The 23,452-nt window shown below is 46.8% G+C and overlaps 5 protein-coding genes across 5 annotated transcripts; 3 read left to right on the forward strand and 2 right to left on the reverse strand.

The window, feature by feature from the left end:
• Positions 1 to 2,601: 2,601 nt before the first annotated feature.
• On the reverse strand, positions 2,602 to 4,323 carry clrD (uncharacterized protein; the record flags this gene model as incomplete). Its single annotated transcript, XM_040791356.1, has 3 exons — positions 2,602 to 3,077; positions 3,265 to 4,060; positions 4,231 to 4,323. 3 exons carry the CDS (start codon positions 4,321 to 4,323, stop codon positions 2,602 to 2,604), a joined length of 1,365 nt encoding a protein of 454 aa, XP_040645433.1.
• A 2,504-nt stretch (positions 4,324 to 6,827) lies between these two features.
• kin1 (putative serine/threonine protein kinase Kin1) lies at positions 6,828 to 14,007 on the reverse strand (the record flags this gene model as incomplete). Its single annotated transcript, XM_040791357.1, has 22 exons — positions 6,828 to 8,770; positions 8,828 to 9,455; positions 9,515 to 10,186; positions 10,753 to 10,975; positions 11,032 to 11,061; positions 11,112 to 11,153; positions 11,223 to 11,262; positions 11,317 to 11,381; positions 11,435 to 11,565; positions 11,624 to 11,648; positions 11,697 to 11,799; positions 11,850 to 11,892; positions 11,943 to 11,986; positions 12,037 to 12,422; positions 12,473 to 12,595; positions 12,656 to 12,740; positions 12,795 to 12,844; positions 13,109 to 13,214; positions 13,267 to 13,322; positions 13,375 to 13,385; positions 13,439 to 13,601; positions 13,661 to 14,007. The coding sequence occupies 22 exons, from the start codon at positions 14,005 to 14,007 to the stop codon at positions 6,828 to 6,830; spliced, it is 5,316 nt and encodes a 1,771-aa protein (XP_040645434.1).
• A 710-nt stretch (positions 14,008 to 14,717) lies between these two features.
• On the forward strand, positions 14,718 to 16,418 carry PGRI_036450 (uncharacterized protein; the record flags this gene model as incomplete). The annotated part of the gene is made up of 1 exon (XM_040791358.1): positions 14,718 to 16,418. One exon carries the CDS (start codon positions 14,718 to 14,720, stop codon positions 16,416 to 16,418), a length of 1,701 nt encoding a protein of 566 aa, XP_040645435.1.
• A 1,202-nt stretch (positions 16,419 to 17,620) lies between these two features.
• PGRI_036460 (Glucose-repressible protein Grg1) lies at positions 17,621 to 17,950 on the forward strand (the record flags this gene model as incomplete). Its single annotated transcript, XM_040791359.1, has 3 exons — positions 17,621 to 17,635; positions 17,692 to 17,875; positions 17,934 to 17,950. 3 exons carry the CDS (start codon positions 17,621 to 17,623, stop codon positions 17,948 to 17,950), a joined length of 216 nt encoding a protein of 71 aa, XP_040645436.1.
• A 2,290-nt stretch (positions 17,951 to 20,240) lies between these two features.
• Positions 20,241 to 23,144, forward strand: PGRI_036470 (putative DUF221 domain protein; the record flags this gene model as incomplete). The annotated part of the gene is made up of 2 exons (XM_040791360.1): positions 20,241 to 20,327; positions 20,379 to 23,144. The coding sequence occupies 2 exons, from the start codon at positions 20,241 to 20,243 to the stop codon at positions 23,142 to 23,144; spliced, it is 2,853 nt and encodes a 950-aa protein (XP_040645437.1).
• Positions 23,145 to 23,452: the final 308 nt, after the last annotated feature.

Raw genomic sequence — 23,452 nt, forward strand, 5'->3', positions numbered from 1 at the left:
ATTGAGACCGAAATAGGAAATCCAAGAAAAGACATGAATATGACAATAATAAGTATAACATATCTCTATAAAATGTATAGTAAAGAAATATAAAAGAAGTATACGTCGGCTTAAACTCCCCAAAGGCATTGTGCTTTCCGCTTGCAGGGACAATCACATTCATCCGCATGCGTCTCCCGCGTTCATGTCTTAACTCTCCCTGCAGTAGAGTCCTTGCAGTCAAAACCCGTTAGATTAATAAACCCAATCCCCAGGGAAACTATTCAAATCCTACAATTCTACAATACAAATAACTTCACTCATCTCTTCTACTATGACATAGTCTCTCTCAACGAAACCCTCACATTCCACCAAAGCAATAATGAACCATATCGCCTCACCATTTCTCTCTTTGAAAACATCATTTCGCTCTAGAAGCCAAAGTCCAAAATCAAGCGATTCAAACCCAAGCTCAACAACAACCTCACCACCATCCTCCCCAACCTCCACCCACTCATCCCATATCTCTCCACACCACCTCTTCAACCTATCCTTCCACCCCTCCAAAACCCACACATCTCGAGGGCAACCCGACAGTCTCCGGCGCACAACTAGCCCCGGAAACCCATCTCCCCGCCCGCGTCAAGTCTCCGACAATGCAAACAGCATCAGCGTGCCCCCCTGCGCTGTCCTACGTGGCCGTTCATCAAGAATCCTCCGCCAACGACCATCCAAGACTGACCTGGCACTAAGCGAGGAGCGCTTGCGATGTAACGAGGATTCCATTGAGAGACAGGGACTGGGGTTGATGGAGCCTCGACCGGTGGTATTAGGGATTGGCGAGGTGAAGCCGAATTTTGTGATGGGAGGGATCTTTGAGGTTATGGAGGGGCGGGATTAGCCTTCACCACAGGACAGCCCTGGAAACTCTTCCTATTTTTTCTTTTTCTTGTTTTTTTCTTCTTACCGGCCTACGCTGTGATACTCTATTTGTTTTAATTGCCTGCAGATGTGGAAGGATTTTTTTCTGCTTTCGGAAAAGAATGTGGGATTGTATACATGTGGCTGGATTTGGAAATATGTCAAGATTTGTATTTTTTTTTTTTTACATTTGAGAGTCCTTGCGGATATAGTTTCAATGTTTCAAGCTTGTTTTGTGCTTATTGTTTGATGGCGTTTATGTCTCAGGTTTGTCTGATGTATATTCCACTACGGAGTAGTGAGCTTAGTAGGGTGGGATTTGTAGGGCAATAAGTCCAGCTTTATTTCTACTCGAAAGCCCTAGGTATTTTATTTGCATTGGTCGCATCGTAGAATTGGTTGTTTGAGGGTTTGACAAGGTGAGCTTGACGAGGACTTGAGACATAACCCATTGACGGAAGTATAGCCCCGGTGAACCCTAACGAGCACGTTAGCTTGGCGAGGGATATGGGCTTGCCTCGGGGCTAGCACAAACGTACCAACTGAAATTTATAGCCTAAATTTTTAGTTACTTGTACGTTCCATATATGATATTGAACCCTAAGCGGCTTTTATATTATCAGTACTATGGGTGCCCAAGTAGTAAGATATTCCCGCTACAATATATATATTTCATCTTTAGCTATTTCTTTCAACATTAATACACTCTATATGTGCTAACTATTCTAGTCTCAACTATATCGCTTACACGACTGAATAAACCCCGTATGAATATATAGCCGTGGCATTAGAGGAACTATTCATGTATAGAAATTGCCTAGGTGATACGTGGTGATATTGGCCGTCATGATTGAATAATGACTATGGTTAGAGAATAACTAGATTAACACTAATGGGAATAGCTTCGAGGTTGTTTAGGATAGTTATTGCTAAACATCTTATAAGAAAGGTTGTGGCACGGACCATATATAACCTTGGAACAAGCCCTTGAATTCCAGGCCGGGTGCAAAGCTGACAAATTATGACTCTGTTCCAAGGTTCGATAATTATTAGCCTATATAAAACCTTATTAGAATCATTTTATATATAAAGCCAATTAGATGGTTATTTGCTTTGGTTTAGTTAGGAAATATGGGATACGATATGAGTTAGGATGGGAGTTAGTTAGGAGAAGGACTAGCTAGAGATTTTATATACTTTATATAGCAAGTTTTCTGCTACTTAACACAGAGTTAGAAACTAATAGTATAGTTACAGTCAGTATCACTCTATCAGTATATAGCTACCGTTTTATAGTCCTAATTTAGAGATCCTACTGTTAGAACTTGGCAACCGTGGCTTGGCAACTAGTACAAAACGATAGCACCAGGGCGAAGTCGAATAGGCTGAGAATAATTGAAACTAGGCTTTGTTAATCATACATAATCTTCATCAGGGTATCCTAACACATGGCGAAGGCAAACAAAGATAGCTGAGATGAAAGAAATCAGGACGCCGTTAAAAATGCCTGAAAGACGGGGTAATTGATGCTCGCTCCTATGCACTTGCGTTATGGTCATGATTGAGTTAAAAAAACCCCAAATCGCTAATCACACATGTTATGGGGATGAGAAATCGCAAAAAAACGAAAGGTATGAGGGTATTGACCAGCTGGCAAGGGCGGACCAAGGCGCGGTTAAATCAAAGAAAGTCTGTTAGGGCTTAGATTTGGCCCTTGCGCTTGTTGGGCCATAATTGGCCCCGGCACTTGGCTTCACCGCATAGGCACTGCACAGCTTCTGGGTCAATCTTCTGAGGAGTAGTGTTTTCCTCGCCCTGGTTATAGTCGAATGTCAACTCAGTGCCAGGGGAGATATCTTGGTTCGCAAAGAAAGCAAGGTTGTAGAGGTATTCATCTGCGTGATTGGTGGTGCAGACGGGAATGATTTTGCAGTTAGGGCTGCAGGAGTGGTTCATGAATCGAGTTGCCGAGCCGAACTTGCGGCCATCGATGACTTTCATGTTTTTTTCTTCGTCATCATCATCCTTCACATACCAATCTAAAGAGAAAAGGTAGGATTGTGTATGGGAACCATCGGTTAGGTTCTCGCGTTCATCGGCTTCAGCCTTGGTGATCACCTCACCGAGGTAAAGGTCGATAAATTGCCCACGGTGAATTAAGTCTGGGGACCGAAGGCCTTAATAAAGATCAGATTAGGTTAGTGAAAATAGGATAAGAGAAGATAAAGTGAGACAAACCAAAGCCTCGAGGGCCGGTGTCAAAGATCTCCAATCTGACAGTTCTTCCTTTCTGAACGACATGGTTCCAGCATTTTTGCCCACTGCAGCCGCAACGGGAATTGCATTCATAAATGATCGCCTTACGCTTGAGGAAACTCTTGGTTGCGACAATCAATTTACGGTTGCTTTCGCAGATCTCATAAGGGACGATACGATCTTCCGAGTCTTCTTCCTTACTCAGGCAATCGCATATAAAACGATCACAGCCAACATCCTCAGGGCATGCACATCCGATGTTGAAATCAGATTCATCGGGAATCCGTTCAACACCCTCACGGTACTGATAACTGTTGACAAACTCAAAGTTATCGGCTAGTTTAGCAAGTCGTGTCGGGGAATCAACAGTCGGAATGACCGTGGGCCCATTGATGCGCTTTAGCTTCTCGTCAAGAGTGCGACGGAGCTTTGAAAGGTATTTAGTTTCCTTAGATGATGCCAAGTTGGGAACCGAGCTTGTGGTGAATGACAATGGCACAGAACGACGGTCAACACGATCCTTAGTAGTAGGATATGCAGCTTTAGCGACTCTTTCCTCTTCGTCAGTTGTAGGAAATATGTCCGTGTCCATTCCATTCACATCAGGAGGACATTCTGCAATTGCAATTTCGCGCCTTTGCTTGGAGGTTGGGGATGGAATCACAACACTGATTTGAGACGGCTTTAGGCTTGGTGAGGGACTAGGCGTAGATGGATCAGGGTGGGCATGGGACAGGCGCGGACGCTGTGCATTGCGAACATCGGTTGAGATATTGGGAATATCACTTGACGAGGCATCAGAGACCCCCTCAGAGATATCCACGTTCTTTCTTTTCAGTGGCACCGTTGGTGACCGATAAGCCAAAGTCACAAATGGAAGCTTGCCCTGGGCCAATTTCTTTGGCTAAGCGTGAAATTTAGTAAAAATTAGACACGTAGTGGGTGGGATTGAATTTCCAAAATAAGTCAAGTGGACAGTTGACTAGGAGTGAAATCGAGACAAAGAAAAGGGCGCACGGGCCCAGAGGAAAGGCCTTAAGCCTTTGAAAGTAGTGAACGGGCACAAGAACGCACCATTTCAGAATCAGTTGGTTCAGGCTCATCAGTCAAGTCAATGAACACTTTATTCTGATTAGCCCCCGAGCCAAGGGGAACGCGTCCCGCCATCCTAAGCGCGTAGGTGTTAGAGTGTGACAGGCTTCAGAACGCGTGCAATAACACATCGAGTTTCGCGATTACATACCTTTTAGGATAGTTGATATGGAAGACGAGTAGATTAAGAAAGAAGAGGCTCTTTAGGTCCTCGAAATGATGACGAGTCGAGGATCTCAGCCTAAGAGGCGACGAGAAAGGGATAGGTGAAAATCAGCGCGTCGAGATGGGAAAAAAAGAAAAAGAAATCGTATCTCCAAGACGCGCCGGTAAAACTAAAAGATACTAGAAGAACATCCGACGTTCGTGGCGGATGGGAGACATGGTTAAAGATTGGGGTGGGAGGTTATAAAAGAGGCGAAATCGAGAAATCAAGCACGGGAAGATCGTGGCGGGGCCGGTGACAGGTGCTGACTCAGCACCTTATTAGCTCCTTCCCAAATAGGTAATTATCACCTAGCGTTAACCTTCATTATCACCTCAATTCAAAGAAAAATATGTCTATATCTATTATTTTTCTAATATTAACAATTTCGACTATCGAATGAATGAGTTTTAAGTTTCAAGTCCCAAGTTTGCTGTGTTCTGCGTTGATAGGGGCATTCGGGATGGTGACCGCTGGTTGGACAATTAAAAGTGGTTGTTGGGAAGTGCGGGAACATCGCCCAGGACAGTTATGGGTGTTAATCGGTTCCCAGCCATCCGATAGCTTACTGACACGAAAAGAGCTTAAAAACGTATAAAAATATATTCATATTATAGACCTCGACGCCCTCTATCGATTGGTATATTTATTAATCCAATCAGACGTGTGCTTCGATGTATAGAGGGCTTTGAAGATTTGGTCACAATCGCTGTTGTAAAGTCTTGGCATCAATGTCGGGCCATGCGGGCCGTGCCTCACTTCACCCAATCAACGTCCCATATATTTGATGACTTAGCATCGGAGTTCGCCTATTTTTTATAGCATTAATAGTACGATTATATATAATTCTATATTAATACCATGAATAAGTCGGATTGTATAGAAATTTGGCGGTGTCGCGTGTATTAGAAGAAAAAGCGAAGTATAACGCTCATTACGTGGTCCTCCGGGTTTCCTATCAATGCCTTAGTAGCCATACACCTACGCAGCCTTGGGAAGGTTTCCGGGGTATCCGGACAGCTTCTAGGGGCATTCGGCCCTAGGCCCTCCCCAACCAAAGCCGTTGTTTTGGTGATGATGGGGCCCGGGGCCCGGGGGGATACGGCTATCAGATGAAGGCCGGGCCACCCTAATACAAGCCTAATATAAAATTTAAATAGACTCTTTTTATCCTCCAAGACAATAATAGATGATTAGCTTATAGATAAGCATCCTTTATAGCTTTAAATTCCATTTATATATATGTAGCTATCGAGCACATACTGGGAGTTGGTGGATTTCGTTGCTGAGATCTTTCGGTGCTTCCGCCAACTGGCCAGTTCGATGCGGGAGCCGATATGCAGTCCTTTGGGCATGGCCTGCCAGGGTCCGGCATGGTCCGGCGGGGTTTCGGGCGGGGGTTACACAACAAAACAGCTGCCCTGGGCCCTGGGCCCTGGCCGCCATGCCACAACGTTTTGGGGCTTTGTGCTACGATCCTGCCGTTTAGCTTCACGGCTTCACGAGGATCGTCAACGAACCCCAAAATGGAAGTTAATGTATATAAGTACTCTATTTTTCTTTCTTTTTTAAAAAAGAAGAAGAATATCATGGACTTGTTGTCTACATAAATGCAGATAGGGGGTATTGATGCTTCCTAGAAACTGTAGACACTATGCCCACATTTGATTCTGAATAGCTTTGAATGTAAGGTGCTATGATCTATCTAACTATACCCAGGAATGGTCGTGGGGGGATTTCGAACGATATTTGGTGTTGCCCGCCGGTGTTTATTTGATTGAATCCCCAGAAGGGTACCCGAGTTGTCCAACAAAGGAATGGGCTAGCATTGAGTTACAACAAACTTGTAATGTGATTTGCACTTATCTGACCAGTAAACAGCAGTTAACGAAAAAGAAATTCCAAGATTGCCGTAACCATTTTGTATTTGTAGGCTGGACAACGTGAAGTTCATAACTGTCCAAAGAAATCTCCCTATGCCACAGCTGATAGATGACACAGGGGAAAACAAAAGCTAGAGCAAAAGCGCTAGCAACCAAAATTATCTGCACTCGATTTTAATATACACCATGAAGACCAAAAAGTAAGTCTAGCTAGGTCAATAGGTATTGAGATAGACGAGCAGCACTTAGGTTCGGGATGAAGAGCCAATAACGGGCTAATGAAGATAAATGACCCCTCTATGAAAGAAGGAAAGCAAAGATAGCAATGGAAATGCAATGATAACGGGGCGAAATTGATGAATGCTCATGCGGATGCGTCGTGAATGGATATAACTCAAAACAAATGGCCAACTGTGTACCATAAAGACAAAGGAAAAGGTCTTATCATGAAATGTGCTCTTTGGCCAGGAATTTTATTTCAAAAGGACAGGTCACAGTTTCAATGCATCGAGGATCTTCTTCGCCATCTCTCGATACTGCCACATTCCACCTGATACCTTCTTGAACTGAATACCGTGTAGAGAGAACAGAGGTACCTTTACGATCAGTATTTCGAACCGGAGGACAAGGTTCTCTCCGGTGTCGCTCTGTACACGTGTAGTAGTTTCGCCGACGACACGATCGCCAACCGGACCCTGTTCCCGTGCAACATATTCATCCGAGCCGTCCGAGTTAGTGGTAAAACTGCGATCCGGCGCAGCTTGAGCTCGACGAAGCTTGGAGGGGCCAGCGCGGCTGTCATCTCGGCTGTCATCGTGGTTAAGGAGGCCGCCAAAGCTGATACGGCGGCGGTGTCCTGACACTTGCCCCTGTCGTTCTGGACTGGGAGGGGCAACATCAATCACCTTGTCGAGGTCGATGCTGGGGGCGTGGCGGCAGCTAAACCCACCCTTGATCTCGACATATTCAACTGCGAGCTGCCTCAAGACCCGAATAATGTCAGCCCGAATAACGGGCAAAGGTTTGCTGCTGGTGGTGGAAACGCTGAAAAGACCCTTTAGGAACACTGGCTTAGACAGATCTTCTCCCTCGTTGGCACTCTCTAGTGCCGTCCCTGCACCAGAGATGTCTGCATCGGTCTCTTCGGGCACGTTGGCCTCTCGGGTAGCGTCTCGCCGGGCGCGGCGGGCCTGAATACTTTCTCGCCGGGCGTGTCCCAGTGACATGGTGCGTGCCGTATGTGTGCGTCCACCAGTCCTCACGCTGGTTGGATCTTTCTGACTCGGAGCAACCTGATCGGAGTCACTAGTAGAGGGTGGCTGACGGTCTGCAGGGACATCCAAGGTCTCGTCGTCACTTCTCCGTGTGGCTCTGCGAGTTCGGTAGTCTGCAGAATTGACACTGGCCGATCTCTCCAGGAATTTGTTGGACCGTGCACTGCGGTCCGCGGATGTCGGCGCAGCCAGAAGATCCTGCTGTGGCCGGCTGTCATTCGAAGAGGTCCCACCTGGCGATGGTTCCGCTCGACGAGTTCTCCTTACACTGAAGCCACGGTGCATCGGAGATGCTGAATCAGCAGGAGGTTGGACGTTGAGTGTGGGTGTGTTGGGGGTACTGATGTGATCACGATCCGCATCGCGGTGACGATCTTTGGTCCTGCGAGTGCTGAATCGTCTCAAGAGTCCAGCAGCAGTGCTTTCTTTCCGAGCAGGTGTGTCGGGCTGAGAGGTCGGGACTGCGTGTGAAGATGGCGAGGAAGAATGAAGTATCTTGATTCCTTCCGGAGCTTCGTCCTCCCCATGGGTACGGGCTCGTGGCCGAGATCGCCGTCCTGTATCCTTGTCTCCTGCCAACTGGTACTGATTGGTGTGCGCAGCTTCCGGGGCCCGCAGTTCAGGTACGTGGACTTCACTGGGGGTTTGACGAAGACCAACGGCACCAGGCCGTGCCTCGGACCGCTCTCGGTCAAGCTTTTCCTTGACTAGATGATATGTGGACACCAATGGACTGTAAGCATTTAAAGGGTCATTGCCTAGTTGCACCGCCTCAGCCGAAGGCGCGGAAAGGGTATCACGACTGGCCGCAGAGTTTCGTCTTTTGTAGAAATCAAACACTCCTCGTTTACGCTCTGGGTGGCTGGAAGCATGCTGTTGTTGTTCACGTAAGTTCAGCCGGATAGCATGTTGGTATTCCTCCGACTCCAATACTTTGGTCAACTGAGCTGTAATGTACTCCGGAGGCCCAAAGTCAAACCCGGTCATTTTTTCAACGACCTCTGGGTCTAGAGGTAGCTGCAAAGGCTCACGATGAGGAAGGTGATTCTCTGGAGGGGCACTGAATCCTTTATTCATCCAGGGATGGTTCATGATCTCGGCTAAGCTGGCACGCTGCTTGGGGTCGGTAACCAGCATGCGTGATATAATGTGCCGGCACTCTGCGAAGCCTAGTCAGCAATGGGTGTAGAGAAAGGGTTATTTCAAGGTCGATTTACCAGCAGTGAGACCTGGTGGGTACTCTACAACGCCTTTCTTGATTTTGGCATGCAGCTGGGGCATGCTCTGGTCATCGAAAGGTACCTTTCCACAAACCAAGACATAAAGGACAATGCCGAAGCTCCAAACATCAACTTCGGGTCCCGTATAGGGTCTGGCCTGAAGCAACTCCGGAGCAGCGAAATACAGACTGCCACAAAACGTCTTCAGAATGCCCCTTGGCGAGAACAAGTTGCTGAGACCAAAATCAATGATTTTGATATCACCCGTCTTGCTGATAAGGATGTTCTCAATCTTCAGGTCGCGATGGACAATGCTGTTGCGGTGACAGTAATCCAATGCACTGGCGATCTGTCGTGCGAACTTGCGCGCCTGCTTTTCCTTCAGTTTGCCGTGCGAGATGATATAATCCAGCATCTGGCCACCGTTGACATATTCAAACAGCATATACCAATGGTATGATGTTCGAACGACGTCCCGCATGCCGCAGATGTACGGATGGTTCACTAGGCTGACGATGGCAGCTTCTCGAGCTGTGCGAATCTCCTTTGAGCGATCGGCTCTCTCTGTCTCCCGACTAGTGCGATGTTCCTCGGTCGAGAGTCGTGGCACAATTTTAACGGCAACCTGCGACCGTAGTTAGTATTGTGATGATAATTTGAGTCAATCATAGTTGAATATCGTACCTGTTCTCCAGTCTCCGTATTTTTCGCTAGTTTTACTTTCCCCATACTTCCCGCACCTATTGTTTTGCCTAGAGCCCACTGACCCGTCGGAGTCGTGATCGTAGTCCGTCGCCGCGGCGCGGCTGCGGCTGCGGGGGCACTTGTTGCGGTCGCATGCTGTGGTGGCAGTTGTGGAGCAGAGCTTGGTGTCATATCAACACTGTCACGGTGTCGACTTTGCGTTGAGGGGTTTCTTTGGTGCCTTCGGGCAGTTTCGGTTCGAGCGGTCGAGGGGCGCTCTTGAGATCGATCGGATGACGCTTCCCGACGAGAAGGCATGCGCGCGACATTGGACGCCTCAAATTCGCGCCGGGCTGCACCCTCAAGTGCAGTATGATTTGAGGGAGGACGTCGGTCCTGGGAAGGAGTTTTCGAATGTGACAGGTTAGTTGGCGTAGGAGGCTGGGTCGTATTTGACGATCGAACCGCCACACTTCGTGTCCGATGAGGCAGATCCGATGGTGCTCGAGAGGGACGAGTCGAAGTTGACTGGCTGCGCACCACAGTTGGTGTATTAGTTGTTGGTACTGACATCGTCGATGGTTCCCCTTTGAGGGATTTCGAGTCAAAGGAAGCGGGGAGGGAAGCCGCAGCCAGGGCTCGAGCCCAAGCACAGTTGATGCGGTGCGAGGACTGTCTCACGGGATGAAACAAATCCCGTGGAAATGGAAGAGGATACTGAAAGAAGATGGAGGGGGGGTAAGAGTAAGAAGGAGGTTGGGATGCGGAGATCGTCTAGGGGCGGGCTACTAAGGAAAGCTTTCGAGTTGATACCCAAATTCTGTTTGAGGCTGGGTTTCACCCCGACGGCCCCTTTTCTTTCAGAAAATTCTTTAAAATCTTGTTTTTTTTCTCTACATAGCTTATTGTACTCCATATGTTTTTTCAGGGACTACATGCATATATGTGACCACGTCACCACCTGTGCTACATACTGGGGAAATGCTAACTGATCACGTGTGCCGAGGATCTATAAATATCCCGAGGGGATAGGTACATGTAGTCAAGTATTCAACTTCATAAAATAAAATAATCAGCATTCATATATAATTCCAAAGCATATTTAATGCGACAGTATCACCACTTCTCAGGTCCAAAAGTCTCTCCATCTGCGACAGTCTTTCGAACTGCAGTATAAAGAGAGTCCTATATTCTTCGTTAGGACCCACTCAAATAAACGACGGGATATAGCTATTTACCGTGGTTTCAAAGGGAGCTGTATTTCCCCACCATTGGGGTATCGAGACATTCGGAAGAATAATCGCGAAGAATATAATAATGGTGGATAGAATGAGGCCTGAGTCAAGTCCTGCAGCGGTGATATAGTTGTAAGTATGCCACCAACCGCCCCACCGACGTCGAATCCAGTGGTTGAAGATGAGGCCAAAGGTAACCCATGCAAAGAAACTCAATGGAGTGGCTCTGTAAAACGATCAGTATCAGGTAGCCGTGAGTAACAGAGTGAAGGTTGTACTTACGGAGGCAACCAGGCCATAGCACCCAGCATTCTGTTGACACAATTAGCATATTCCATCAGATGTGATCTTCCGTGACTTACACAGGTGCATTAAGGAACCTGAGCTTAGTTCGAGGGAACAATCTGATCAAGACATAGAATAACACTGGAAGAAGTGCGCCAAGAAGCCAGAACCATTGTATTTGCACATACAAGCCGCCGGGTCCAAACATGCGTTGTGGGCCAATGACACCTAAATAGATAGTTAGTGATATGTTGATATATACTTGAGAGAAAGTAAACTGACCCCACACAATGCTGGATGAAAAGAATGATCTTCCGTTCGGGCATGTAAAATGTGCTGACTGAGTACTATTCATAGCTGGTTAATGCGTGTTCTCTTTCCAAAGATGTGAATGACATACGGGGTGCAAACTTCATCAATATTTCCCAAAGTCCAATTCATGACTGAAATCTGAACAATACTCGCCCATAGTGTGGCAACAACTTGACACATGAAGGTGACGCGGGGTGGCACTTTCATATAATGAGCGAGCTGTTGTTCAAGAACAGTCAATAATCTGTCCAACTGATATGGGTAGGAAGTCCCTTACTTTGAGATCCGCACAGTATACTTGACTATTGATAAGGTTAGCTTCATTCTAGAAAGAGAGGATTGAACCTTACGCTTGTCCCAAGGTGATGGTGCTAAAGACTTTGAATACCATGACCCCAATTGGCTTTCCTGGAATCATGAAACCCGCCAAAAATGGCGACAAAACATTGAGCGCTGTACAGGTTAGCCTTGCACGCACGCAAAAGGAGCGAGACCGTACGCACAGAGCATGATATTAGTAACACCAAGAATCAGACAAGTTGGAATCTGTTGTTTGAAGTCAGGAATAGCCTCACAATGGACATGACACAACATACTATAAAGACCACGGCAAGGATGATCGAGACAAAAAAGCCCCACCCTATGTATTTGATCAGATTTGGTCACCACATCCAGATGAGCACCACATACAGGGAAGCTGCGAATCATATGCCAGAATGCCTGCAAGCCCCGTCGCGATGGAGAATAGGAATAGCGCTGCATACCACCAGTCGGGTGCTTCTTTGTACTTCTTCATCATGATAAGATGGATATCAGGTTCTTGGTCTCGAGCAGCCTTGAATTGATGCCATATCTCCTTTCGATGGAAGAGGATAACATGTACGATAGCCGCCGTAAGGGCCGCGAATGACAGTCCGTAGTTCAAGGCAAAAGTTGGAGCCAGGAACATCGGCGAGTACGCTTTGTACTTTGCGTCATCAAAAGAGAAACCAGCACCTAGGATTCTTGTTACGTTATATGGATTCTGCGTGTTGTCATAGGTGCTAGCTGTGTTAATAGGGAGATAGTCGGAGTATCTAGGACTCTGTCAGTCTTGAAATGAATCTGGTGAGATATTGCAGCATACAAAGCCCCAGAGTAAGATATCCCGATTGTGGTGATGATTACAAAAACCACGAGCCCGATGAGTGTGTTGACAAGAGCATGGACGGGTGCCAACAGTGGATCCCCGAGATATGCAGAAACGTAGCTGGCTATAATTAGCTTTATATCCCTTCGGCCGTTCTGCGATGGGGACTATAAATCTTACGTCCAATCAAAGGTGATAGGAATGAGGGAGAGTCCAGTAAAACCTCCAAACAGCTGGTTCAAAACCACATTGTTGGGTCGGATCCCTACAGACAAAGGAGTCAGCACAGCCAGAAATGAAACGAGCAACGGGACCTTACAGGTGACAAAAGCAAAAACAGATAGTCCTTGCCATAGGACCCCCGGTACCCTGCATTTCAAACAAATTAGCATATGTAGTACAGATGGGAACAGGGCAGCCTCACCAATACCAGACAAAAGCCCCGATTGTTACATATAGGAAATATCGGTAGCGTGAGATGCTCCATCCATGGGTCTCTGATTCATCCGAGGGGCTCCAATCGTGAAGAGCATAAAACAAGGAAGTATTCGCAAATTGACCAGGCCACATCATAGCCGCGGGCCTTGGTATCGTGAGTATACAGCAGTCTTGGCAGAGAAAGTCCCAACTTACCAAACGAGGAAACGGCGGAAAATGCCTGCCAGTGACATTCCAATCACCTGACTGCTCAAAGCGAATAAGAGTTGGAATCCCCATCCAAGTTCCATATTATAGAGCGCTGAGAGGGTATGTTAGGCATATATTGATTCAAAGCAAGAGATATTGCTTACGCTTTGCTTTCAATGCCAAGAGGGCATCTGTACAATAAGCATAGCCGATCGACACACTATATATTGCTTAGCACTGCATGTCAAAGTTTATCATCGAGATCCACTGACTTCGCCATGATCTAAAGAATACAAGGTCAGTTTTCGTTATTCTCATAAACATGCAAGCACTTACTGTGATAACTGCATGCTCTTTGATAGTGAAAGGGCCAGGGTTAAACGTCCATTCTGCCCCGAATGTATTGAACTTCCGAGTTGGCATTGTCTTGGCCCACAAACAACCCAAGGGATAGACCAGTAACTGCACGACAATAGCAGGGAACGAGATGGCGGGACTCCTGATCCAAGATGAGTGAATCATTCCCTACTTAAATGCTGCATTGGAACCAAAGCTCACCTCATGCTCAGAAACATATTGAGTCCACTTCCAAGAGTAGTGAAAAACATGCCCAGCACCCAGGCACGCACGGTGTTTGCAACTTCTCCGCCATCTGTGTTACGCACAGCGGCACGAACCAAGTCATACTGGGAATCCTGAGCGAGAGTCTTTTCTATCTCAGCAGCCTTTTCATGGTCACCTGTCTTGACTGCTTCGTTAATAGCATCGATCTTCTCCTGCGGCAAATTCGGATCCCACTGGTGAGATAGTTGGACTTTCCGTAACTCGTGGATTCCTGTGTTGGGCGTTGACTTGTCATTATCGGTTGGGTCAAGGCCCTCCGTGACAGGCAGATGCGAACCCATCCTGCGATAATACGGTAAAAAGTAACCCGGTTAGAATCCGGTTGATCAATTGACTTAGTGTTAAAAGGCTTCTAAATATGAACAGCGGGAGAGAGCCCGGCAATCTAGACTTATATAGCGAGTACGACCTCGGAAAGAAATTCAAAAGAGAGATTAGAGACATAGAAAAAGGCCTGTACTCCGTGCACAATTCAAAGTTCACCTTATCTAGCTTGACAATGGCTATACACAAGTTCAGCCCTTGATTTCCCCGCATTCCAACCCATCAGCTATCATCTCTTTAACCTTCGGAGATAAATAGGAATCCCATTTTGATAACAACGTACCTCCTTTAGGTATAAAAGCGGAGAAACCACGCGGGTTTATAAACTAAGTTAGTTGCTGCGATATGAACAGAAACCCACCATTCGGATCGACCAGCGACAGGGGGTATAACATCGGATGCACCACCCGATGTAGTAGCTTGTGGTAGGACCTACCTATTTCAATCAAATGTATCACAAGGGTCGAAATTCTGCTTTAGATGTAAGCCTATCTTTTTCTTTTTCTCCAGGGTTAGTCCAGTCCTAAGAAAGAGCTTCTCCGCTACACGTCTCTGCTGATACTCCCCCTGAAGCTCACTTTCGAAAAAGAAAACATTTTTTAAAAAAAGCAAACAAAAGCCCATCCGTTTTCGAACAAAATAGGACAATAACCGGATCCTGCCTGTCATGGTATCTGTCACGTCACCCAGGGGCATCGCCATCCGGCGTGCACAAGCCGATGGAATGCGCGAGAGAATTGAGCGCATCACTGAGGATCTCAAAGATATCAAGAATTTTTACCCCATCAAGATATCTCCGAGAAGAACACAGAAATTACGCGACTTCCTCACATCCGAGCTCGAGTCACTCCGCAGCCAGCCCTTTGATCTTTATGATCAACAAGGGAAGGTAGATTATCTTCTCATGAGAAACTACCTAGAAAGGCAGCTCCGCGAGTTGGACCTCGACTGTAAACAGGATGAAAAGACCGCACTGCTTCTACCATTTTCGGACAACCTGTTGGAGCTGTGCGAGGCTCGTGCTATGGTGGTGTCGATGAATTCAAAAGATGCTGCCCAGAAGCTTGTTGAATCCCAGTCTCAAATCACAGCCGTGATAGAAATGATCGAGAACGACTCGACCAAGATCCGGATGGAGAAAACAATTGCGTTTAGAGCCGCGAGAAATATAGACTCATTGCACACCAACCTGAAAGAATGGTTCGAATTCTACAAAGGGTACGATCCATCGTTCAACTGGTGGGTATCGCATCCGTATGGGATTGTGGAAAAGGGTTTGAGAGATGTTTCAGCAAGTATCCGAGAGCACTTGGCTGGAATTCGCCCAGGCAATGACGATGCCATAGTGGGTGATCCCATCGGTCGAGAGGGTTTACTTAGCGAGCTCTTAGGTGAAATGATTGCCTACACTCCGGAAGAACTAATCTCAATCGGAGAGAAGGAGTTCAAATGGTGTGTGAGTGAATTGAAAAAGGCATCACGCAGCATGGGGTACCAGGACAACTGGAAGCAGGCCCTGGAAGAAGTCAAGAATGATTTTGTCGAGCCTGGAAAACAAACTGAATTAGTCCGGGATCTCACGATGGAAGCAATATCCTTTGTTGAAGATCACCAACTCGTCACCGTTCCACCGGTTGCTAAGGAGAACTGGCAGATGTTTATGATGTCTCCCGAGCGCCAGAAAGTAAACCCGTTCTTCCTTGGTGGCGAGTGTATCATTGTCTCATATCCAACCGACCAGATGGACCATGAAGCCAAGTTGATGAGCATGCGTGGGAACAACATCCATTTCTCCCGTGCTACGGTCTTCCATGAGATGATACCCGGGCACCATTTGCAAATGCACATGATTGCGAGATACAGACCCTACCGCCAACTATTTGACACTCCGTTTTGGATTGAAGGGTGGGCGCTGTACTGGGAGTTCCTCCTGTGGAATGACGAACGGTTCCAAAAGACCCCACAGAACCGGATTGGGATGTTGTTTTGGCGACTTCATCGATGCGCCCGGATTATATTCTCCATCAAGTTTCATCTTGGCCAGATGGCTCCTCAAGAGTGTATCGATCTACTTGTCGATCAAGTCGGACACGAACGCGCCACTGCGGAAGGAGAAGTGAGGCGATCATTGAATGGCGATTATTCGCCGTTATATCAGGCCGGGTATATGCTAGGTGCGTTACAAATATATGCATTGCGGAAGGAGACTGTCGAGACGGGGCACCTTGGTGAGAAGGAGTTTCATGATCGGTTTTTGAAGGAGAATTGTATGCCAATAGAGTTGGCGCGAGCCTTGATGCAAGATCAACCACTATCGCGTGAACACAAGCCGTCTTGGAAGTTTTATTCCTTAGAAACCCATGAGTAGGGTTAGGAGAAACAAATGAAAATGTTGCCTATCTGCACGAATATACACACATTTTTTTATCTATGTAAATGACTTATGTTATGTTGCACTTCTCTACCAAGACCATAATAATCGAACCCTTAAAGTCCAGAATTGGAAACACGGATAAATATTATGATCTAGTGGCGACTAGATCAGATGACTGAAGCGTTTAGGCTAATAATGTGATATCCTAGTCCTAGTACTAAGGGATGAAGATATTACCTAGGTTCATTTTTCATTCGTGGATTCAGATACCGGTGATCTATGGTGTCCACAACATAAGGTAGTGTATACGAGGTGCATATCAGTCGGATGAACTACGTCATAGGCCCAACAAGCTCGGGGCTAATGTATGACATCGGACAGGTCCATTTCAGGGTTGTGGCTGGACAATGCATTCCAACGTGCCAAATTAGATCCATGTGGCTTTATGATCTATATGGCTTTATGCTTGCTTGGTGGGATCTTTCTACAACAATTTATGGTCTTTGAGAAGGCTGAACACCTTTCTTGTACCATTAAAATAATAACAAAATGGGTCTTGAAATTGTCTACAATACTATATTGCTTCAATTTAGCCAAGTTGATCTATTCGAAGGTCTAAACCTATTCCATGGAAGCTATTTTGTAGCAGGCCAAATGCAAATGCCGTGTGTATTGGGGTAAAGGTAAACTACGTCATGGCTTAGTGGGTCCGTGAACAGTCTGGGGGTCTTGTAGCTTAGGAATTTGAATATCATAGTTGGATATGGATGTCTATGGAATGTCTCTCAAGTTTGAAGGGGCATAGTATGGAAGAATATGGAACGTGCGAGCTAGCGTCTATCAGAGCCGCAAATCATACGCGTGTAGTACAATAGATCTAAGCCTATCTTCTCTTATACCCCGTAGTGATGTCAGGAATTCCAAAAGGTTAGAAACGGTAAAGTGTAAACTGTGGATTTAGAGCTGGGGTTACAGCCTTGGAAACTTCCCAGATTTTTCATTTGTCCAAACTTGCAAGTTGGAAACTCTTGGAAACTCCCATGACGTCATGACATCATTGCCCCTGGGAAGAACTACATAAATATCCTTCAATTCCCCCAGACAATTCATTCTTCATCACAGCTCATCTTCCACTATTCAAACAATCTTCAAACACTCTTCAACCTTTTCAAACAAAACCAACTCTCAATTTCACAATGGAGACCGCCAAGGTTCGTGATCAACCTAACTCTCTTGATATTTGATCATTGACTAACAAATTCCATAGCAAGCCGTTAACTACGTCGCTGAGACCATCCAGGGAACTGGTGCTGAGGCTTCCAAGGAGGCCAACAAGAACGTCGCCAAGAGCAGCGATGCCAACGTCTCTACCCGTGCCAGCGCTGCCAAGGACGCTCTTGTCGACAAGAAGGACGAGGTTTCCCACAACACCAAGGCTGATGTCCACAAGGGTAAGCTTGAATCCCATTGAACACAACTTAATAAAGCAGGGTCCTAACAATATTACAGAGGCTGCCAAGAACTAAGTCAACCAAACTTTACGAGACAAATGTTTTGTATACCATCTAGGCGGGAATCTGTCTTTTCTTTATGATTTGACGATGTAAATAGCGAACAATACCATATACGATTCATATAACATTCACAGCCAGACTTGAAATTTGTAAAAAGATAATGCACGTTTTAGATATACACTGTTCAGACCTTGGTCTTGAAGGCATGCATTCAATGGGGTTCCATCCTTATTTAAGCTAAATTGGTGAATTCAATCTGCTTTCGAAAAGATAGTCTTATTATACTTACTACATCCAAACTGGACCCTAAATGCCGTGGGAAAAAAGACAAAAAAAAAAAAAAAAGAAAAAGAAAAGGATCTTTCTCAACGCGTACCTAACGTACGTGTCTATACCCTCGGCCCAAAATCCGCCAAGCACCGGGTATAGGCGAGGTCGACCCTTATTGCGCCCAAGCTCTTACCCACTCCTGTTTGTGCCAACGAACTCTTATCTATTATTGGGTAGTGCGCCCAGACTCATTATTAGGGCGAAATGCATAAATCAAAATCGGGACTCCTAGCTTCTTACTAGTCTTGCGCGAAGAGGCTTTCATCTATGCAGGTAGCCTTAAGCATGCGCCGTAAGAAGTTGGTTTGTGATATCTCTTCTGCAAGTTTTTACCCACCCCGCTCAGCTGTGCCATCGGGAGTGAAGGAAACAACTTGGCTTGGAGTATGACCGCCTGCCAAGGCGAGGAGGTCCTCTATCCGCAGCCCTATGGTATTCCAAACCGTCATATGACTAAATATATAAACAGCAAGAAAATCACTCTTTTCTCAATCCAATTTAAACCTACCAACAAGAAATCTATTTAGGCTCAGAGTATGTTTACCAGTTCCTTAACTACACTATCTTAACTAAATACTTTAATATATAGCTATAAACTCTACCTCCAACACGATGTGTTATAACATGATAACATATACCTGTGGTCACACCCTCAAGTCACAGTCGACCACCTGCCCATGCGATCATAAGGGCTCGGATATGACCTCAAGCTTCAAGTGCAAAACATCATGTAAGGGGGCTTGAAAATGGTCATTACCCTTGGGGGTGCGGGAGCCTCGCGCCCCGCCACAGTACCCTAAGGCATTCGAGAGTCGAAGAATGGGGTTTTATTCGAAGGTTAGGGTCTTTAGGTTTCATATCTTACCAAGTATTTTACCGGGAATATTATCTCTTGCTGGCGGTGTGGCCCTAACGTCTTCATTCGGTGTTTAATAGCCCTGTAGGGAGGATTCGAGTAGTAAATCACAGCTTACATTGACTTTGAGAGGGTTATCATATTCGCATATTGTACGATTAAATTACCCCGGCCATTTCTATATTTAACCTGGCACTAGGAGAACCCCGAGCTTTACGGAGTAGGCGGTCACTTGCGCTATCGAAGGGCCCCTGCTGTAGCCCTGGGAATTTTTATCTCCGGAGTAACTCCGATATTTTTATTGTTACTGTGAAGGGTAAAACGGCATTCACAGGGTCTCTAAAGGAGAAGAATTTCTTGAAGCCAGATCAAATATCAAAGGAGATAATTATCCATAAGTTAATATGAAGTAGTTAGGTATCGAAAGATGAATATGGATGTATTTGAGAAACAAGGCATCTATTGTGGCCTTAGGCAAGACTTAAGGCAACAGACTGTAACTCCTCAAACACGCCCTGAAAAGAACAGAAACGGTACCTACATGGCATCCATGTCTTGTGTCAGTGCTACCTTGGACCTGACAATTGCAATGTTCCAGACTATTTCCACTTGGGGAAACTGATTGGTGTACCACTTGAAACAGGATGGTGGACTACCAATGATGCGACAATAGATGGGTCAAAGAAGGAACGAAACGTGTCAAGCGCCACAGGGCACGTCAGTTTGTGTTGACACGACGAAATCTGATCTCCAGAGCCGTGGGAACTACATTGACTATACTCCGTATGAGAACTTCAACTGTAGAAAAGTGGCTCGCTGTGGGCTTACTTTTCCTAACGCTTGTGATCAGCGACGCTAAATTCCACTAGAGACCAATAACCCCGATGATGAAATTCTAATAATAAACTAGGCCAGACCAGAGTCCACCTTTTTTTTCTTTCATTATCTTTATGTCTCACCTCTTGCTCGGTTCCCATCTCTTTTTTTTTTTTTAATTCCCCATCTTAAACTTCCCCTCGTTTTAATCTATTCACTCATCCCACATTCATGCTAGGCTCTTGATTTCCTCCGGCCCCTCGTTCATGCCGGATCGCCACTTGTTTTCGCTTTGACGTAATGGATATACATCACTTGAGCTTACATGCCCGCACGAATGGGGCGGATACTTTCCTTGAGCTTATTGCGAATCCATTTCGTTCTGCAGTAAGTTTGTTTTTGGCTCAAAAGAGAAAACATCACGCTGACAAGCTACAGTTTACAGTTACTGCTATTTGGGCCTCGCTAGGCACCTCGATCGGTGTCACTATCCTCCTCGCACTCGTCTTTTCCCTTGTTCGACCCCGTCACTCGCTTGTCTATGCGCCCAAAGTCAAGCATGCAGACCTCAAACACACTCCGCCCCCGGTGGGCAAAGGCATCTTCGCCTGGGTCAAACCAGTCATCAATACACGGGAACCACAGCTGATCGAGACAGTCGGCCTGGATGCCGCACTCTTCCTTCGCTTTACAAAAATGTGCCGCAATATCTTCATCTGTCTTAGCATAATCGGTTGTCTCGTCATGATACCGGTCAATATCACACAGAGCAGGAGTACTACCGACCACTCAGCGTCTTCCGCTTTCAACATGATGACGCCGCTTAATATCGACAATCCAACGGCTATCTGGAGTCAAGTCGTATGCGCCTGGGCTTTTGATCTCATCGTTGTTTACTTTTTATGGAGGAACTATCGCGTTGTACGCAAGCTGCGGAGGCAATATTTCCAAAGCTCCGAATATCAGCGCAGTCTGCATGCTCGGACCCTGATGATCACCGATATCCCTCCCAATAGCCGTGCCGACGAAGGTATCTTGCGGCTGACCGACCAGGTCAATCCCACCGCGGCCCTCCCGCGAGCTGCTATTGGACGTAACGTCAGGGATTTGCCCCGGATCATCAAAGAACATGAAGAGGCTGTCCGACAACTCGAGTCTGTTTTGGCCAAGTACCTCAAGAATCCGGACCGATTGCCTGCGAAACGACCTACTCTACGCCCCCCTCGCAAACAGCGCAATCAACTTGGCAGCGGCAAAGTGGACGCGATCGATTATCTAACCGTCCGAATCCGCGTTTTGGAAGAGGAGATCAAGCACGGACGGGCGTCAATTGACCGCCGAAATGCGATGCCCTACGGTTTTGCCAGCTGGGACAATATCGAGCACGCTCATGCTGTAGCGTGGAACGCTCGCCGCAAGCACCCTGAGGGTATTACTGTTGATCTTGCGCCGCGGCCTAGCGATATCATCTGGGAAAATCTACCACTTTCAAAATCGGCACGCAAGTGGAAGCGACTGGTCAATTTTATCTGGGTGACATGCTTGACACTTGTGTGGATTGTTCCTAACGGCTTGATTGCTATTTTCTTGTCCAACTTGTCAAATCTGGGCTTGGTATGGCCGGCGTTCCAGACCTCGCTGTCAGGGAATCCACACGTTTGGGCTGCTGTTCAGGGTATTGCGTCGCCTGCACTGACTTCACTTGTGTATCTGGCGCTTCCGATCATCTTCCGTCGGCTTTCTATTCAAGGTGGCAGTAAGACTAAAACATCTCGAGAGCGCCATGTGCTGGGACATCTGTATGCGTTCTTCGTTTTCAACAACCTGATCGTCTTTTCGCTCTTCTCGGCTGCTTGGTATTTCGTGTCGTTCGTGATTGACAAAACCAACAACCACGAAGACGCTTGGCAAGCCATCTTGGAAAGCCGGATGTATGCCAAGCTGGTTAGTGCTTTATGCACGGTCTCACCGTTTTGGGTGACGTATCTTCTGCAGCGCAATCTTGGCGCTGCTATCGATCTCGTGCAGCTCGTTACTATGATTTGGGTCTGGTTTGCCAAGACGTTCCTTTCGCCGACACCACGACAGGCAATTGAGTGGACCGCACCACCACCATTCGACTACGCCAGTTACTACAATTACTTCCTCTTCTATGCTACGGTGGCTTTCTGTTTCGCTACCTTGCAGCCAATCGTACTGCCGGTGACGGCTTTGTACTTTGGCGTGGATGCCTTGTTGAAGAAGTATCTATTGATGTACGTGTTTATAACCAAGAATGAGTCTGGTGGTGCGTTTTGGCGAGTTCTATTCAATCGCCTGATCTTCGCTACTATTCTTGCCAATGTGATCATCGCTCTCGTTGCCAAGTCGAGCGGCACATGGACGATGGTGTTCTGCGTGGTCCCACTGCCTTTCCTGATGCTTGGGTTCAAGTTCTATTGCATGAAGACGTTTGACTCGGATTGCGAATACTACAATCGCGCAAACCTAAGTGATGCCGAGGCCCTAGGCGTGAGCAAATCTGACAAGAAGGCCTCAGACCGTCTGAACTCCAAGTTCGGACACCCCGCCCTGTACAAACCGCTTTTGACACCTATGGTGCATGCCAAGGCAGCCGCAGCACTGAAGGATATCTATCAGGGTCGTATGGACCAGGGAGATACCAGCGAGTACTCAGACATCGCAATGAACCCGATGCTTGCATCCCAACCTGGCAAATCTGCCGAACCTTCACCATTCGAGGTCGTCCCAGAGAACCATCTCGACTTCTCGTATTACAAGGATCGAGCCGACTTCCGCGACGAGTTCGGAGGCGGCATCTACGGCCGGCCAGAGGACCTGATGACAGAGCGATCGCACACACCCCGCAGTACCCTGAGAGGCGAATGGTCTCCCGGTTCATCTCGTGCTTCATCACCTGCACCCTCCCTGCCATCAATGCCACCGCTAAGCATGCACAACGGTTACGAACCCCCCGACCCGACTGGATTGGTTCACCCGGCATTCCGTGTGCCGCTATCACGCGGCGACAGTGGCTACCCAATTGACGAGGCTGAATCCAGACTCCTCACCCACGCACAGACGCCCGGCCAGGCGGATATCGCGAATCCACTCGATCGCTGGCGCACCCGTGGTTATGGGCCTGTCGGCCAGGACGACGAGCCCGCATACACATCTTACGACGCTTACCGCCCACCTCGGTGAGCTTTGATTTGTCCATATCAGGCCTGGGCCGATCATTTGCATTTGTATATCTTTTTGTAATCTAACTTGGCGAGCAACATATCTTGGGGGACTCAGCATCATTTCTAAACACGAAGGTCACGATTTAAAACTTTTTGTCTGCTCAAGGGCATATTTTGGAATTTTACCATACAAATGATGTGGACAATTTACATGTCATAATATCAATCCAGCATCTCTAAGAACCCACGCAGCTAGTGCTGTTCAATATCCAGTGGATCTCGTAGACCCTTCTATCAACTCTATGGACTCAATTTAATCATGATGTC

The sequence above is a fragment of the Penicillium griseofulvum genome, assembly GCF_001561935.1.
Source record: "Penicillium griseofulvum strain PG3 chromosome Unknown contig_86, whole genome shotgun sequence".
Taxonomy (NCBI): Eukaryota; Fungi; Ascomycota; class Eurotiomycetes; order Eurotiales; family Aspergillaceae; genus Penicillium; species Penicillium griseofulvum.